The sequence below is a fragment of the Aplidium turbinatum genome, chromosome 10 (genome assembly GCF_918807975.1).
Source record: "Aplidium turbinatum chromosome 10, kaAplTurb1.1, whole genome shotgun sequence".
Classification (NCBI taxonomy): Eukaryota; Metazoa; Chordata; class Ascidiacea; order Aplousobranchia; family Polyclinidae; genus Aplidium; species Aplidium turbinatum.
In genome coordinates, this window is record NC_137481.1 from 15689933 (window position 1) to 15708802 (window position 18870).

At 39.0% G+C, this 18870-nt stretch overlaps 1 protein-coding gene across 1 annotated transcript in view; it reads left to right on the plus strand.

The window, feature by feature from the left end:
* LOC145778911 (dihydropyrimidine dehydrogenase [NADP(+)]-like) overlaps positions 1-12744 on the plus strand; it is a 60888-nt gene extending 48144 nt beyond the window's left edge. Inside the window, exons 11-21 of the mRNA XM_082590502.1 lie at positions 2432-2616; positions 2800-3018; positions 3112-3276; positions 5213-5281; positions 5629-5833; positions 6045-6164; positions 6335-6477; positions 9880-10059; positions 10191-10340; positions 11373-11481; positions 11757-12744. Of these exons, the coding sequence (XP_082446628.1) occupies positions 2432-2616; positions 2800-3018; positions 3112-3276; positions 5213-5281; positions 5629-5833; positions 6045-6164; positions 6335-6477; positions 9880-10059; positions 10191-10340; positions 11373-11481; positions 11757-11965 (1754 nt within the window). The 3' untranslated portion in view covers positions 11966-12744. The remainder of the gene's footprint in view (positions 1-2431; positions 2617-2799; positions 3019-3111; positions 3277-5212; positions 5282-5628; positions 5834-6044; positions 6165-6334; positions 6478-9879; positions 10060-10190; positions 10341-11372; positions 11482-11756) is intronic.
* The last annotated feature ends 6126 nt before the right edge of the window (positions 12745-18870 follow it).

The following is an 18870-nucleotide window of genomic DNA, read 5'->3' on the forward strand; positions in this document are numbered from 1 at the left end:
ACCGCCGTCGTTAAAATTTGACTTGTGACCTCATCACTTACACATTCAATACTTGCCAGTTTTTCCAGCTTCACCCCCCTTTGTAGTTTTGACACAAGTTCGGACAGTTAACATTTGTATCCCATGATTTCGTAACTTTGTAGGCCTAATCGTTTTCAGTTTCACATCGTTAATAAATTAAAAAGCTGCAAGCCGTTAAATTTAAAGTTTTTTCTGTTAAAAATAAAGCAATCACTGTCGGACTTAAATTTTTAGACCATTAACACATCAAATAGGGTGGCAGTTCAAAAACGAGCTTGATTTTTTTATCAGCTCTTAGGTGAGGGCAATAGGCTACACGAGATTCCGTTAACATTGTTCCCTGCAGATTGCCCCGGGTTACCCTGACCGTCAGTCAAGCGTGTCCGCTCTTCATTATCTCCCTTCTAGTTGTTTCTTGTTTATTTCAAGTGCGTAACCAACTGCGTCATTGTCGTGCAACCTTGACTTGGAACACAGCAAACAGCAGAGCTCGAAATTTGCTGAGATAGTTGGTTATTGTCCGAGATCTGGAAAGTAGATAAGCCTGCTTTTATATATAATTTAAGTTTTGGTCTAATTATTATACGGATATTTTAACAATGCGGCTTCTATATTCTTTAAAAATATAATAACAATCCAAAGACAAATCTTAGTTGCAACTTGATGTTCATGTGTAACTTACATTTTTAGTCAAGTTATCTTTTGCAAATTAAAAAATTTCTAAGACAAAATTAACCACTTAAACCAAGTTTATGATTTGCAAAAGTCAATTCGTTGCTATTTTTGTGCTTTTGATGCGAGATTTATTGATATTGCCTCGAATATCCCTTTTATCCGAGTAACTCCATGCGCATACCACTGATTTTGTTATTTGGTAAATTCCTACTCAGCATAAACTTGTTTTGCCTTGCTTGAGTTGTGTTTGCTTGGTACTATTAGCTTTCGGTGGCAGGTTTACGACTCGCGCACTACACAGTAAAGAGCTGTTTCGCTTGTCGCCTTGTGAGTGGTTGCGCAGTCACAACACCGAAGTCGTTCCAGACAGCAACGCATCCTACCGATTCACAACTCACAATCGACCAAGCTCACGCTAGAACAGACAGCATGTCTCGTTTTTTTACCAACTTAAAACATTACAGCTTTGTTAAAGGTTACATTGTTGAAACTTTGCTGCGTGTATGGTTAACTTAATTTGCGCCTGGCAGTGGTTCCCTACATTTTTGTCAGAGTCACAGACCCGTTTTAATGAATTTTCAAGCCAGCAGTCTACTAGATTTTGAATGAGGACCCTAAATTAGATTTTATCGAAATCATCCTCACGATATAAAGTAGTGGCTAAATTTCAATACTTTGTTACTTTGTTTAGTCAATATATTTACGCACCCCCTTAAAACATTCCACCCAACTCCATACGCCATTTTTAGAGCCACTGGCGTGTACTTTGCAAGTTATTTAAGATCCTTGTAATCTTCAGCAAAGTTTTTTTTTAGATCTTGTAAAAGTACACCACGCCATCATCAACCATTCTTAAGCGTGTGTCACCATGCTTTAAGTATATTTTGACGTGAGCTTTTCTGGTGCTGAACAGCTTTATCTATAATAGGGCAATAAGTTGTCTAATGCTGATAATGACTCGGTAAAGTAAGAAGGTTGAAATTCGAGCTAGATATCGAGCACTTTGATCCTTTCTATTCAGAACATTTGCTTATGAACTAATGCCTTGTTGAAGGCTTTTATGGTCATTTAGTGTTTGCAGGCCTCTCCATGCGGCGGTAGTTTTTGTGCTACTGTATCTTGATCTCCTTTCATGGGTTGATTTAAAAGTGCAGTGCAGCAATTTCAAAGTAAACTATATTTGATCATAAGCGATTCTTAGATGAAATGTTAAGCACAGTATTTGCCTTCACACCACAAAATAAAAATTCTCAGTGAAAATACCTCGACTACTCAAAAACATTAACCATTTTTACAAGAGTCAGATGATATACCTATGGATTTTGCGTCCACTTGACTCGCACGATGAGCAATACAGATAGCAAGATGTATAAATCGCGAATACCTACTTTATAGTGTTCATCTTTTTCCCAAGATATATCAAACTTTGTTATAGATTATTTTAGACAGCTGGAAGTTATTTCACCTTCATAAATTTTTAAATAATTTCATCAAGAAATAAAAGTTTTCTGGTTATACAATGCTGTAAATGTATGTGTAGATTTTGTACCATTGCTACATTCTCAACGGAAATGCTCCTTTAACCGTTACAAGAAGTTTTATGTGTGTGTGTTATAGTTACATACACTGTACAAGTGTACAGTGTACACGATGGTCCAAGTGATTTCCATGATCGAGTGAGTGTAGAAAAAATTTCTGGTCATAAAATAATTTCACAAAAACTCGTTTTTTTCAGTGGTTGATGCTTTGGCTCCAGTTGCCTTAAACTCGTGGGGATTACCCGAGGTCAATGCGAAGACCGGAGCTTCGAGTGAGCCATGGGTATTTTTTGGTGGAGACATAGCTGGAGTGGCCAACACCACAGTAGAGTCAGTCAACGATGGAAAAACTGCTGCCTATTTCATGCATCGTTACTTGCAGGTCAGTTAAACTAAACATGGCTGAACTAAAAAAAAGCATCTTTTCTCTGTAAAGGACAGCAAAGTAATGTAGAGTGTTAGTGAACTCACAAAAAATTAGTGTGTGAAAATGTGATCAAAACTCGTATGTCTTGTATAATATCACAAAACAATTTAACATTTCAGTTATCTGTACTTTAATCAGGGTTTGGGCGGGGTGACCTCCATTCCTAAAGAACCTTCCCTTCCAAAGTTCTTCACTCCCATTGATTTGGTTGATATCAGCGTGGACATGTGCGGTCTTCACTTCATCAATCCGTTTGGATTGGCCAGTGCTCCACCTACCACTTCCTCAGCCATGATCAGGCGAGGGTTTCAGGCCGGCTGGGGCTTTGCTCTCACTAAGACCTTTACTCTGGATAAGGTAAGCCGTTGGAAACGCAATATCTGGCTCCACTACGGCGACTGACACAAAAGAATCCACTGCCATTTCCAAGACTAAAAAAAATTTTTTCAGGACTTGGTAACCAACGTCTCTCCCCGTATCGTCAGAGGAACAACATCCGGACATAATTTTGGACCTGGGCAAGGTTCTTTCCTCAACATCGAGTTGGTTAGCGAGAAATCTTGCGCGTACTGGTGCCGGAGCGTTACTGAACTGAAAAAAGACTTCCCTGAAAACGTAACTACTTTGTTGTTGTTTTGGAAGGAGCTTACATAGGGCTCTATGTGTTGCTCAACAGCGCATGTGCACCGTAATCGTTCTTTTTTAACTCTTTTGTGAACTTCAAAAGAGGATATTGACCTGCTGAGAAAAAATGCTTTGACTATTTGATAGCACTTCGTTAATAATTTTAACAATATTCGCAGTCAGTGTGAAATGGCAGAACAGGCATTGCAATTATTGCTGTGGCATGATGCATTGATGCTTATTGGTTAGCACATTCGTATATTGTGAATCGTAATATTGCACATTGCAGGCGATGAGCAAGACAATGAGTTGTATGCATTGCATATTACATAGGCTAGAAACGGTTCAGGTGTTATCACTAAAGCTTTAACCATTTGTAGAGATGTTCAGCAAAGTGAGCAGTGGACATTCGCATATCTGTAATGCAGAGCTTAAATTGCGTATGATTTTGACTTTTTAACATTGAGGTTGTATGACATGCCTTTTAGCTTATTGTCTCACTTAGATCAACACAAATACTAACGTCTTGAAAGAGTCTGCATCTAGTACTGCAGGCCTAGATAAAGAAAAATATGTTTGCTTCTCAGCACGAGTGACTGAGCTATTGTCCGTTGTTACGCGGAAAGCCTTTGCCCTACAGCAACATGTAACAATGTGAAATTCATGTATGCTGATGAACAAAGGCTTGTCGCTCTCGGGCGCCATCATCAGTTGTCACCGTACTTTAAAAAATTGTTGCCAGGCTTTTGCAGTGTGAGCAGTGATTAGATGGTGCCTCAAGAAATAAGTCCCACTGTGGTAAGGAGTTATATTCTGACTGTGATTCATCGAATTTGTTTCCTAAACTTTTCCGACTTTGGTAGTGCAGCCTGCGCCGGACCTGTGGCCCAGTTTTTCGGTTTTGTCGCACTCGCACCCTACATCGCAATAATTTCAACTGTAGGAAACAGAAATTTCAGCAGATGGTTTTGCGAATTTAAAGGCCAAAAATATTAACCTGACTTAGCGAGGAACTTTTAATCGATAAGATAGTGGACCGAATGCCAATTGGCGTCTTGGTGCAGGAGAGGGGCTTTGTGGCTGAAACAACGCAGATCTTGGTGCTTAACGCACATTTTAGTAATAAAAATTTGATTTTAAAACAATCACCGCAGTGAGTGCACTCTTGCCAGACAAGTGTGAAGACTTGGTCCCAAATCACCAAGTGTCATTAGAAAAGATTAATGGCCAATTTCCTTCTACTCCTGGCTGCCCTGAAACTGATCCTTGTTTGTTTTTCTGTTGGAGATATTGGATGTGCTTGTGAGCTCGCCCTATATTCCACAGCTTCACGTGCTGCCACTAACGACTGAATGCTGTAGAACAAAGGCAAGATTCACAATGCACGTATTCGTCGCATAATAATTTGCTCAATCAGCTTTGCCTTAAGATAGGTTTCTGCCAGTTCATTTTCCTGACAGCAACATTATTAAACAAGTACTTAAGTAGACTTCAGTACTTATTGCTCTTGACAGATACGATAATAGTCATAGTGATGTATGAAGTGCAGATTGGCGCTTCTTCCTACCGTGTTATCTAAAGTCTACAATTTCATAAGCAAACAGTGCAATTTAAAATATTGGGTACTTAAGTCGTTAGAGTCGTCAAAAAAAAGAACACTGCAGAAGGGTGAAGAACACAAAGAACAACCGCCTCATTACTCGACGTGTGTGTTTGTGGGTCAAATAAGGTCTATCTAGATTTAGCAAGAATATGTCCAAAGTTTTTACTCAACGCTAGCTACCATAGCAATTAGCAAGGATGTTAAATTTTCACACTGCAGTACACAAGACAAAAATGATATGTGGAATATCGATAGTAGTGTCAAAACTGCGCTAATTGACCACTCCAGCTCTCAGTTGTACTTAAATCAGAAACTGTTTCTCAGATTCTCATTGCAAGCATCATGTGCGCCCATAGCGAGAGCGATTGGACCGAACTTAGTAAAAAGGCCGAGGTAAAAATACGCACTTAAAGATCTTCAACTTTTCTGGTTTATTGCTTATTTGTTCATAACTTTTATAGGCCAAATAAACATGACAAAAATATTAAGCGTTTTTTCAACAGTGAATTTGCTTTGTCAATGATGCCTCTCCTAAGTTTGTCTGCTGCTGACATGGTATGTTCTAACCTAATTCTAATTAAAGCATTGGTCGTGCTTTACTGTTACACTTTTGCGTGATAGTCCAATCGCTTCACACAGTAAATAAGTAAATGATCTACAAGTTGGTTAATGATTTAAGATATTGCTACTTGCTTTTAAACCACCGTTGCACCAGCTAACAAGGTCTTCAAATCTTTTAGGAAGCTGGTGCTGATGCGTTAGAGTTAAATCTCTCCTGTCCTCATGGGATGGGGGAGCGTGGGATGGGGCTGGCTTGCGGACAGGATCGAGATCTGGTCTTTGACATTTGCAAGTGGGTGCGGGCAGCTGTCAAGATTCCATTTTTTGCCAAGTTGACACCGAACGTGACCAACATCGTCGAGATTGCCACCGCGGCAAAGCAAGGTACGTAAGCGCATGATGCACAAGATTGACGGGCGCTGATCAACTTGGCCAATGTTTCCTAACCTTAACCCTACCTCAACCAGAACATGTACTGAAGATCAAACCTTAAACCTATTTGAACACTTTTATAAACAATTTTCGTGCTGGCGGGAAGGTTTAGATTGATTAATACTTTTTCAAACAAGGTTGAAGATCTATTTGTATGTCACAGGGGGTGCGGATGGTGTTACAGCCACAAATACTGTGTCTGGGTTGATGGGCTTGAAAGGAATGGGATCGGCATGGCCGTCTGTAGGAAAAAAATCTTTGACAACGTATGGAGGGGTTTCAGGTACAAAGTCGTCTTGCTTCCTTTAAGCATTCATATTGTGTGTTTTTGCGTGTAATAAATGTGTGCTTATGTGCTAAACCTACGCTGAAACATAACAAAATCAACTATAAACAAAGGCCTATTCTGAATTTTTACTTTTTGGCGGGTTTTTATTCGGTCATCTGTTGTAGGAAATGCCATTCGACCTATCGCCTTAAGAGCGGTGTCCGCCATCGGCAACGCTCTTCCGGATTTCCCAGTACTTGCCACTGGAGGCATCGATTCTGCTGACGCGGGACTGCAGTTTCTGCAGGCCGGGGCTTCCGTACTGCAGGTTTGTTTTTAACCAGCAAACCAGTTCGTTTTTTTTATTGATTTGGCTTTTGCAGATATGTAGGATTCAACAGCTATAGGTAATTCAGCTGATTTATCATTTGTCCAAAGCCTATGCTACGATCATATTTAGATGTACAACCTGCCTCAATTCAACTGTGAGAAGGTTGAATCAAACGTAGTAGGTTGTGTGGACGAGTGATTAAGTGTCTTACTACGGCTTCGAATAAAGTTAAAATTTCCGAGAATCTGCGAGCATAAAAAATTTTGAAAATTTGTTAATTCGAAAAGCTCTCAAATTTCAGTTGAGGACTTTTAAGTATTTTGCCAACAAATCAAAGACTCGTGAGTCGTGAATGATACTTTTTATACATTTACAGTTCTGCGCTTTTATTTCCTTAAATTAGCAATGAGCATGCTGTGTTTAGTTCATATATGTGCAAACTTTACATTTTTGACAAACTAGACTGGTACGCTGTTTAGCTATACACTATACAGTAGGGTGTACCATTTTGCAAAAAGTTTTTAGAAATTATTGCGGCTATGTATTACGGGCTTCCACTTTTGTTAAAAAGTATTTTGGTAGAGTTTCAGAATTTTCCCGCCAAAACTGTGGTTCTGCCGCCATTTTGAAAAAATGGCGTCCAGATAAGATATTATGAAAATCTGCAGCCTTAAACTGGCATAATGTGATCATATAATATGTCGATTACGGGGTTTTTGGGGTCGCAGAACACGAATCTGAAGTCAAAAGTGCTCTACGACAACAATTTTGCAAAGTGAAATTTTACCACTTGAACTTTATGGTGAAATTTTGCAGACATGGACACAACCTGACCAAGAATACCTCACCCCAGAATGAGCATTCCTGAAATATTGTCAAACTGTTGAAATAACAACACGATTCATTTACAAACAAATTGAATTAATCACTCTCAAACACGATCCATCCCTGTTTCTTCTGCATGCTATTCCTTAAGCTTCAGTCCTGATTGATTTCAATTCCCAGTATTTCATCAACACAATAGCCTACCAGAGTTATGCAAACACTCAATTTACTGAATTTTTGACGAATTTCTTTAACAATTGAGTTTGGCTAAGGTACCTTTTTTGTAATTTGAGAACTGTGCCTTTGCATGGCAAGCAAGAGAGCTTGCCGGTGGCTTTCGTCAGAACACCTGTCAAAAAAATCAGTGATTAGCTTAATCCCGCGTTCCGCAATATCGTTGACCATCCTTACGTTCAAAACGAATTTGCTTAGTTTCCTATAATCACTGAAATTTTTCCATTCTGATACTGGCATTTGTTGCCACTCTTGATCAGTAAGTTCCAAAGTGCTTTCCCAATTGTTGCCTCCAGCAATGTAGCCTACAAGTACCTTGCCACTTTCCTGAATTGACGGCAGTCGTATCAAATACCTCCATCAATGACACCTTTCTCTCTCCAGTCTTCCACCAATTTTATAACGGCCTGTTCCTGAGATGATCTGGTGCCGTCTGGTCTCATGCACCCCCAGAAGCTTTCATTTCTGCATTACCTTCATCATCAAAACTAACGCCAGATACATATACACAGCACTGTTCTGATGAAACATTTCCTCTCATTTTCAGAATCTTACCGGCCCAGTGAATTATTGCCAAATCAGGGGCCTGGAACTCATCTCTGATAATTAATTTGGGAGTGAGAGGACCTATAGTCTTATTAGCCAGTCTATGAGCTGCTGTGACTGATATTAGTATCTTCGACTTGTATGCCGGACGCTTGAGCCACATAGCGAACATTGTTCTTTGCCGATAGCTCATCCAAGTCGATCAGATGTTAAAGGTATAGGCTAGGCGACGTAGCCTAATACCCATTTTTTTTCCATTCAGGAGTCTTCCAGTTGTCACTGTCACTTTCTGTTTCTTCATCTGCACTTAAGTCCAACTTCACGGTTTTCGGATTGTCAGCAACATCCTCTTTCTGTTTCCTTTCACCAGATGCACTGTGTCATTTTTCTCTAGCTCAGTCCCGTCTCTTCTACAGAGCATCTCTGCCCAATGCGCAACCTAGCCTACTTGATCTCTCTGGAGCTGATTTTTCAGATGTTCCAAATCTGTCTCCCAGTCAATAATACCGAAATACATGAGAATTGATCGCGAAGTAGTCTTACATATATTCAGAGGATCCTTGAGCTTTTCTTCCATATCACGCAAACGTTTTTTTAAATGAATCACTTTTATTCCTCTCACGCCTGGAATCAAGTTCTAGATACCAAGTTTCATACAAATTCTTCAGATGCCGGTCTATATCCGCATTTTTAACAATAACCTTTCACGATTCCTTCTCTTTTCCAGATTGTTTCTCGTTTTTCTTGCCAAATACCTAACCCATGCCAAAATGATGTTTCCATACCAGGGGAATTTCCTCCCTTGCTATCACGATGGATTGGTTGATCGTTCTGTGACTTTCGTCTCTGAGGAACAACAGCCTAGCAAGAACGTCAGAGCTTTTAGGAAGCTTTGGAACACCTAGTCTTTCGCTAGTGTTCCCAATGAGGAAGAACTTTCTTTTTGGTTTTTGTGCCAGTGAGTGGTGTGCTTCACCGGCCGTCTCATTCAGTACCATTTATTACTGATCGGAATCTTGTAACTTGCGTACGATCACTAGCTACTATTCGAGTCACTGAGCTAATGATGATCTTCATCGTGTAGAAGTAAAGCATTTACCCAGTTGGGAGAGATCACTTCCGCTTTTCGAGCTTTTTGGTCTGCCGTGGGGTACTCTGTTGCCGTCCATTAGTTAATAAGCAGGTAGGTTAGTAACTAAGTACAGGCTATAGGCTGTGGACTAGTTAGTAGACTTTCATCGGATGTGAAAGTAGCCTATACACAAAAAGAAAGTAGCCTACATGTTAATTTTTTCCTCATACTGATTGATATAATCACACCGACTAGAAAAGTTTATGCATAGCCTACATGCATTTCAAGGTTAAAATGACAATAAGATGCTCTTTTCATGTAAATCTGCGTCCAAAACAGTGTGGTCACATCTATATGTCAAAATTCACTTTGCAAAATTGTTGCCGTAGAGTGTTTTTAACTTCAAATTCGAGTTCTGCGACCCCAAAAACCCCGTAATCGACATATTATATGATCACATTGCGCCAGTTTAAGGCTGTAGACTTTCATAATATCCTATCTGGACGCCATTTTTTCAAAATGGCGGCAGAACCACAGTTTTGGCGGGAAAATTCTGAAACTCTACCAAAATACTTTTTAACAAAAGTGGAAACCCGTAATACATAGCCGCAATAATTTCTAAAAACTTTTTGAAAAATGGTACACCCTACTATACAGTATACCATTGTTTGTAACACTGTTTTGTCGCAATAGACTAAAATAAAAGCTAATTTTTCGTCTAGATTTGCAGCGCCGTTCAAAACCAGGACTTTACGGTGATAGACGACTATGTGACCGGGTTGCAAACACTCTTGTACCTCAGAAGCATCAAAGAGATGGACTCTTGGGATGGACAGAGCAAGCCGACTCCTCCTCATCAACTTGGAAAACCTGTCGTTCGGTTGCGAGATGTCATAGGCAACGTAAGATATTGACTGCTTTTAATGTTGTGTTATTGTAGCAGTTACCTTGGCAACAGATACGTATCAAAATTCAAGCGTGAAGCTTTTCCGATATTTCTGCTTTTAAAATTTCTTATCTTCTTTAATGTCAGGACCTTCCAAACTTTGGACCATATAAAACTGAAAGAAAGAACCTGGTGGCAAAGATGAGGTCTGACCATGCCTTGCTGCCAGGGGACAAAGCTGAAACAACACCCTCTAACGCTCGATCAATCTACGTACCTACAAAGGCAGTGCCATCTGTGAGTTAATAGAGCTTGTTCACAAGCAATGCTTTTAGACAATCGTTTAAAATTGTATTTTTCCGCATCACTTTTGTATATGCTAATGTCACATCGGTATCAGTGAACGGGCTGTTTGAGCTGTTATTGATTTCCTTGGGAAACTGCGTGTTTCCGCCCTGCCACAACCCCATGAATCTCATTGTTAAAAATGATTTTCTAAATGCAGTTTGGCCTTGGACGGTGAGAATTCAACGTGCGACTGGCAGCCTTGTCATAGCTTCATAGTTTGCAATCCTTCGAACAATGGGCTTTCACGTTGAACATAATTTGCCGCTTTCCGTTTGTTGATCTCGATCACATGTTCGATTCATTGTGGCACATGCGAAATTTTGTTTGCTGATTTATTCGCCGGGAAAATGTGAACAGATTCAATAGCGGCACGATTGTCTTCATGATAGCTCAACTAGATCCTCTTCAATCGTATTCTCTGGTCGGCAGTAAACTTTTCCCAAGGCTAGAGGCAACACGTTGGCACAAATCATTTCATGACCTAATGATTCAACTTCTGGTTGAGGATCGCTTAAGAATTAAGGGAACTTAATAGTTACGGCTTTCCATTTTGTAATGAGCGAGCGCATGAGCAATAGCTAATTAGGCCGTGGCTATATCTACGGCAGTAGTGTCGCCAGATAAGGAGTTCTGCCCCTATTTTTAAAGTTTAAAGCCAAAGCCTAAAACTTGTGATTTAACAAATTTTAAAATCTTGGGCAGAGAACAAAACCCTACCCTAACCCTTGCAGCAACTGCCACGAAACAATGCTTTTTATCTTAACCAGTGCCATAAATATAGTTTCTTGTTAATTAGCAAAAGTACTGCATAGGTTCTACCCTAATGCTTTTGTGAACTGCATAAAGCGTGTCCAAGTGTTTCATAGAGAAATAATATACATTATATGATTGTCTCAACCAGCAAATCGACCTTTTGACATTAATTCAACGTCTGCTGACGTTGAATCGGCTTTCTCAATGAACTGTCATTTCGTCTTGCAGGTTAAAGATGTCGTTGGTGCAGCTCTTCCAAAGATCGGAACGTACAGCGATTTGGACAATAAGCAGCAAGTTGTCGCGGTCATCGATCCGGAAATGTGCATCAATTGCGGTAAGTTTTGTTGCGTATGAACATATCAATCTCGTCGCCACAGAAACGTAGTCTGCTGTGGATATTGACTGGTTACTTGGGTTTATTGCCATTCAATACGATATTGTCGGTCTTACTAATTTCTTGAATATGACAGTCGATAGAAAAGTTTAAGAAGCTGAAGTTTTCTACTATCTGAAGTCATCAAACAATCTTAAATAGATTTTTTGCTTCGATTGAAATACTTTGCCTGATCACCAAATTTTTAAAAGCCATTTTTAAATTGTGCATTCTAGGCAAGTGCTACATGGCGTGCAACGATTCCGGCTATCAAGCCATCACGTTTGACCGGGAAACGCATCTTCCCACCGTCCAAGACACCTGCACTGGCTGCACTCTCTGTCTCAGCGTCTGTCCCATTCTCGACTGCATCAAAATGACGGAGCGACAGACCCCGTACGAGCCAAACCGCGGTGTTCCGTTGTCCGTGGCCGCCATTTCTTAACTCGTTGCCTTGAGACAATTCTTGTAGATAGAAACTGTAACAATATCAATAGCAAATGGTCGCTGTTGTTGGTTGCCTTGTAAATCTTCATAACACAAAGTTCATATGATCGTTCACAAAGTTTCGACTTGGTAAATGTTGACTACAGTTTGGTTTACGACATTATTTAGTTATTTCCCTTTAAGGTGGCTTTTCATTCACTATAATACTGTAAATAAGTTTTTCATGATCAAAGTGATAAAAATGTTTGCCTATTGATGCTGTCATAGTTTCTGGAAAGCCTATCCCCCTCTTTTGTTTTGTAAAAATCTAGCAATTTTATATAAATTAGATTTGTAATCCGGTTGTTGGTATCTCGTACAATCCACATTGTGTGTACTTGATTTGCTTATTCAGCATCTTTCTTCAATCTATACAATATTTTTACTGTTTCTTGCTCTAAAAAGTTTTGTGTGTAAAGTTTATTAAGTTCATTAGCCTAATAAAGCTTTAGCGTTGTTATAGAAATAGATTACCAATTTTTTTAAACGTTACTTGTGAAAGACCGAATAACCCCAAGCATTGAACAACTGTAGTGTTCGAGATATTAATTGCATGGGCAATTGTAAGTATGTGATTTTACAACGTCGTTTTTCACTGTAGAGTGAAGTAGACTTACAAGAACCCCCTGTATATTGCTTTTATGCCATTATTTTAGCAATTATTGTAGTTGGTTTGTTTTAATGAGTTTGTATAAACTTTATAATTTTCCTGGAACTCGAACTGTTCTTTATAGCTGACACTGCTGTGTTTCCATTTAAAGTTAGTATCCCCAAGTTAATTGCGCCGATAAGCTCACTGCAGTTAGTCTTGTCTAGAAGTAGATAGTGCAGTTTGTAGAAAAGAGGCCTTGCTTCAGATTTTGCTGGTCGTCAGACCACTCAGCATGCGACAACTCAGCAAGTACATTTCAGCTACCGTCAAGTCAGCAAATTAGATTTACTTGCTCAGTTCGGACTTGTTTAGTCAATGGTCATCGCTTGTTGAACTGAATTTGCTGACTTGTAACCTGCAAAATTTCAGCTTGCTCAGTTTCATCATTTGCCAACTTGAGCCCACTTTCTGAAATGTGCTAGCTCGGTTGTCGCTTGCTCAATGCTCAACTGCCATTTGCTTTGTTGACAACTTCTGACATGTAGGAGACTCGATTTTGCTCACTTGAAGTGTCACGTTTATTAGTCTTGACGATGCCCTTGAAATATCTTTAACAGCGCAGTGGAATAGTTTAGGCAGTTGATACAAATTACGAAGCTTTTATAATGTATCTTGGTGTAAAACTGGTCTAGCGAGTCCCGACCTGATAAATGGCAAGATAATGGTCAATCGCAATCGAAATTTTTTTATCCTTGAAGTAAGCTATCATCAGTTGAATTTTGGTTTCAATCCCAAGTTGTCAGCAGCCTACATGCTGGGTGTGTATTTATATAACTCTGTAGCCTATCCATTGCAGATACGGGAAGTGTTAAAGGTAAATACGGTAACAAAAAATTCCAATGTTTTGGTAATGCGCTCCTATAATTTTTTGCGCATTGGACGTTCTCCACCGTATCTTCGGACCTTAGCCTTTAGCCCAAACATTTCACACGATTCGTAAAGAAATGGTTCGCAACCAATTGGATAGAAAGATATGCTATGTCACATCTACGAGGGAGATTTGACAGCCATCACTGCAACCTTTGAAAATATTGCTCTGACCTAGCAATGAAGCTTCCTTGCAAATACTGTAGCCTATATTAGGCCTATTAATTCAACTGAAAACCAGACCTTGAGAAACGTGAACAAGGCTTCAGGAATTCCACCAGAAGTCGACCTTGCAGTGTGCACGCAACGTATCAGAAGTAGGCTACAACGTGCTTAGAGTGAAATTTAATTAAAAATTCAATGGTTAGGGATACTTTCAGGGCCTAAACATAATTAAGCAAAACCAAGTAACCTTGGCGGGTTTAACAATGCATTACATACAAAATATGTAACATTATGATAGACGTTTTCGACACGTAGCCTACGTGTGTCCTCATCAGGAATTAAATCTGCAATCAGGCGCGAATCTAAGAGTTTTTTTCGGGGGGGGCCAGAAAATTTGAAAATCAATTAAAAAGAAAGAAAAAGCTGAACAGATATGAACAATGATACTACGACATATACGATATGCTAGAAAATAGACATTAAAACAACCATTTTCATCAATTGTGATGCCGAGGGACTAATATCAGCTGTTTAGAAGCATATCAAACCATTTAATGCGGAAACATACAATTTTTCACAAAATTTCGGGGGGGGGGCCCGGGCCCCCTCCCATAAATCCGCGCCTGTCTGCAATATACATAAAAATAAATTTGACTTTGCAGTTTGCACTGTAGCTGTAACGACACTCCGACGATTATTATATTAAACCCGCTAAGGTTACTTTGTTTTGCTTGTCTTTGGTTCAAAAATGCAAACTCTCCAATTACCGTACCAAAGCTTTAAACATAATTAAGAGAAAGAAACCTCTTTTTTCGTTTGTTGCGAGATTAGTACAGTGCAAATGTACAATACACAAGACGAATAAAAAAGCACCATGGCATTGGCAAATCCAGATACCACAACAGCAGGGGCGCCGGAACGATTTATGACTGGGGGCATTTTTGTTTACTAAAAGGCTAATTTTTTTTCAAGTTATAAGATATAGCGACAATGCTAATCTATCAGCTCACTATGTATTGAGTAATGATAGCCTACAAGTGTCCGGTATACATCGGGCGTAACCGTCGGGCGAAGCCCGAAGGCGTGTTGCCGAAGGCAACACTTCCAGCGGGGGGTCTGGGGGGCCTCCCCCAGAAAATTTTGAAAAACACTTCCAATTTGGTGCGCTCTGAGAGCATTTCCAAAACAAAATCTTCGGACTTTCCCAGTCCGAGGATAAAGATTCAATCAATCAATCAAACTGGGACTAGTCTAGAATGTTGGCTGCTTTTTTAGACTGAGCACAAAAACTTATTGTCAATGTCATCTGTAAGCATTTACAACATGCATTGGACTGGTGCACTAGTAAAGAGCAAATAATTAGCCTATAAATTAAGCTAGTCCATTCTTGAAGAACACAAGTATGTTTGCTCTGAACTTGTGATGTCAGTCTATTGACCCAAAGAATTTAAAAAACACTTGTGCTGTTTCAGTACTGGTTGGTTAATGTACCCTTTGGAATTGCATGTCTTATTGTAGAATCTATGTTTTTTTTGGTAAGAGAACCAGCTTTATTTTCAGCGTACTCAGTAGCTTATAGTTACAAGCCCGAAAATCACTCATGCGTAGAGGCTGATTTCCTTTCGCCTGAAACCAAAAGCAGCCGCTATGAGATACGCATGACGTCACTGGGAAAGCAAGTTTAACCATAACACCAGATAACACATCTGATTGGCTAAGCAGCTGGTGTCGTTTTGCAAAACGATTGAGGATTGGATAAAACGAAGGCGTTTTTCAATGTAAGGTAAGCACTTTTGAAAGTTGATTTCCCTGGAGCTTCAGTGATGGTTTCTGACAAAAGCGTTTGCGTTAATTGGCATTTATAGGCAAGAAATGCGGTTTGGTGAGGACTTAGATACTCACAAGAGTTACGAGTAATTCTAGTCACGAACACAGTAATTTTCAAGTTAAAACAGATTTGATAAAAATAATAAGAAGTTAAACCTAGAATTCAGTCATTATATTTTGCATAGTTTTCGCTCAGGTAAGCACTGCTTTCCTTGCTTTCCCTCACCGATCGTCACTGCCGCTAAGTAGTGCTTGAATGACCGCCGGTGCTACCTCCTCAATCGGCCAAGTTTGGCCGCCGGTCTCTTCTAGCCAATTATTTAATTTCGCAATAGAATGATCGTGGATTAACTGTCGAAAATATGTAGCATTAAAGCGTGACGCAAAATTAGGTCAGCGCGTCATAATCGCCACTGTTGCATTGTGCGGGAATATTTGTTATTGATGGAATATATCCATCTGCGATCACCAGCGCTTTAAGTCTTGCTTGTAATTCCCGACGTTTATTTTAACAAAGTCTTAATCCGAAGTGCTAATTTACATCGGTTGGCAATATTGTCGTTTTTATGTCGATCCGATGTTGTCGGACATTAAAAAGGAGAACTAGGTTAGTTGACATCCGAGGGGAAAACATTTTTTGATCTAATTTTGCAAAAATTATGCTTCTTTTAGTAATGTCCTTCACATTATTGAAATACTTATTACCTTGCCGTCATCGTCAACACATGTCGAACGTTATTTTTCGTTGCTAAAGAGAATTCTAAGGGAGTGGCGAACTTCTTTAAAATCAGCCACATTGGAGACACTCGTGCGAGTGTCGTTAGATGATCCCGCAGTACTGGATTACAATCCCGATAAAGCAGTTATTGCGTGGTGCAACGATTCTATTGTAGGACGTCGCCCACGCCCAGGCCCAGATCATAAACTGTCAAATTCTTTTTTGGCTATAGTGTTTGAAGTAGCATGGATAAAGTAATGTTACTGGTTTGATAAGTAAATAGGTTGTCATTCTAGATTTTTTTCAATGCAAATTTACAAATACTGAGTCTTTGGACTAATCTTTATATTGTAAAGATTGAGCTTTTTTTTTGTCTGGCCTTTTAGTGAAGTTAGGCTGGAGATTTTCAAATAATCTGACAACAAGGATATTCATCAATTGTTACCCGGTTATTGCTGAAGTCAGTTTAAATTGTTGTTGAATCCAGTTAGGCTTAATATATATTTTTGTGCCACACAAGAGTGTTTCAATTTGATCGTTTATTTAATTGGGACACAGACAGGTCTATGAATGCACGTTAAAGTTAAGTTAGCCTTGTTTTGCTGTTGTAGCCTACGTCATGTTGCCTGTGTTTTCGTACACGGCCAAGTTGATGCCTGTAGAGTTATTAAATGCACCACCTCAGAGATTGTGAGTAATTTTGTGCTTTTGAAATATACACGCAAAGATAAAATTTGGGCAAACTTTGAAATATTTGGGCAAATTTTGTTCGCCCCCCCAAAATGTTTTACTCTCCTACGGCTATGATCAGCATGCACATATCTTTCACATAAAACAATGAAAACTATTAATACTACAAAAAGTGCTCAATGCCAAGCAAAAAGGCAAAGCAGAGCGAATGTAATGTAAAATAAATGTAATGAATGTAATGTAAAAATGTACCTTCATGGATAGGTCTAAACGTAACAGTACCGAACTATCTAAGGCAGTTTGGGACCTTAAGGACAAGGGTGTTGATCCTAAAATAACTTGGTCCATCCACAGCTGTGCTCGGCCTTATAGTGGTGGTGGTCGTAAGTCGTAACAATTGTGGCCTATGTTTGGCTGAAAAGCTGGCCATTCTGAAGGCTGATAGTGGCCACCTTTTGAACAAGCGTTCGGAACTGGTCGGCAAATGTCGTCATAGAAACAAATTTAAACTCAAGTACTTCAAAATAAAATAAATTCCTTTTGATTTTCACAGGTTTTTAAAATTTCATTTGATTTTTACAGGCTATAAATCTCATTTAATTTTTACAGGTTTATAAACAGATTTTATTTCATTTGTTCAGGACACTACAGGTTACATCATCACAATTCCTTGGGATTTTTACAGGTTATAATTTTGAAAAAATTGAATTTCATTTCATTTTTACAGGTTGTAAAACTCATTTAATTTTTACAGGTTTAAAAACAATTTTTGTTCATTCTGTTCAGATTACTACAGGATTCGCCGATCATAACAAGCATTTTGCTTCTTTGTGATGTCATAGATGTTGCCATCATTGTTGCTTGGTTTCCATTGGGACAAATTGATTGAAACTTTATCGTGGCGGATGGAGGCTGTCCTTAGTAATTCTGGAGTTTTTTTTCTACAGATTGGATTACGGTTATAATATTTACAGTAATATCTTTTCAGGAATTCAGGTTTAGAGGTTTTTTGCAGATTAAATTACAGTTGTAATATTTAATATCTCCTCAGGAAGTACAGGTTTAGAGATTTTTTTTGGCAGATTAATTTACAGTTGTAATATTTAATATCTTTTCAGAATTATCGATTCTTTACTGTTTACATGTTTTTTGCAGACCTTCTGATGATCCGTTAGGTGAAACAATTTGTAAAGGCTTCAGATAGTAATAACTACATTTGATTTATCTTTCACATAAAATGCAAAAAAACGGAAGTCAAAGCGGTTTGTTAACTGCAGAACAGTCTAAAATATGTAAAAATTAATAAAACCGCTCAATTTCGGTCCCCCCACACTTCAACTTTCCGTAACTCAAAAAGTTCTCAACTTCAGACTGTGAAACTTTACCAGTTAGTCTCAATTCACCATAGCAGCAATCAGAGCTTCCAATTTTGTTTAAAAGATTTGTAACAACGGAGATCCAGGGGGTGGGCCTTATTACTGGCCTGGCCTTATTAGCTGCAGGTGCCTTAATGGCAGCACGTCCCATATGCCAAAAATTCGAAATCGTCTAAAGTTGATCTTTTATACCTCATAAGAAAGATAATTTAATGCGAAATCGCTTTCACGTAAGAACTATGGTAAAACAATACACACATTTGAAGTTATTATACGACTTGTTACTCAATGCAACAACAACGCAATAGCCTACTTTCTCTGCTAAACAAAAAATATCAATAGATTTGTCACAACAACGCCAACGTAGAGCGCGTAGGAGACGTCATAGGCAACCTATAGTTGTAAACACACTTGTTTTCTAGGTTTTAAAAAAATTATGGGGGTTGGGCTGTATCAGAATTTAATTTAGAAGCTGATCGGTCAGTAGCCTACGGAGTCGAGGTAAACATTTTTGATAAATTTTACATTGTTTAAGTCCCTGTTGTGTATTCTGAGGTCCAAAAAGCGTA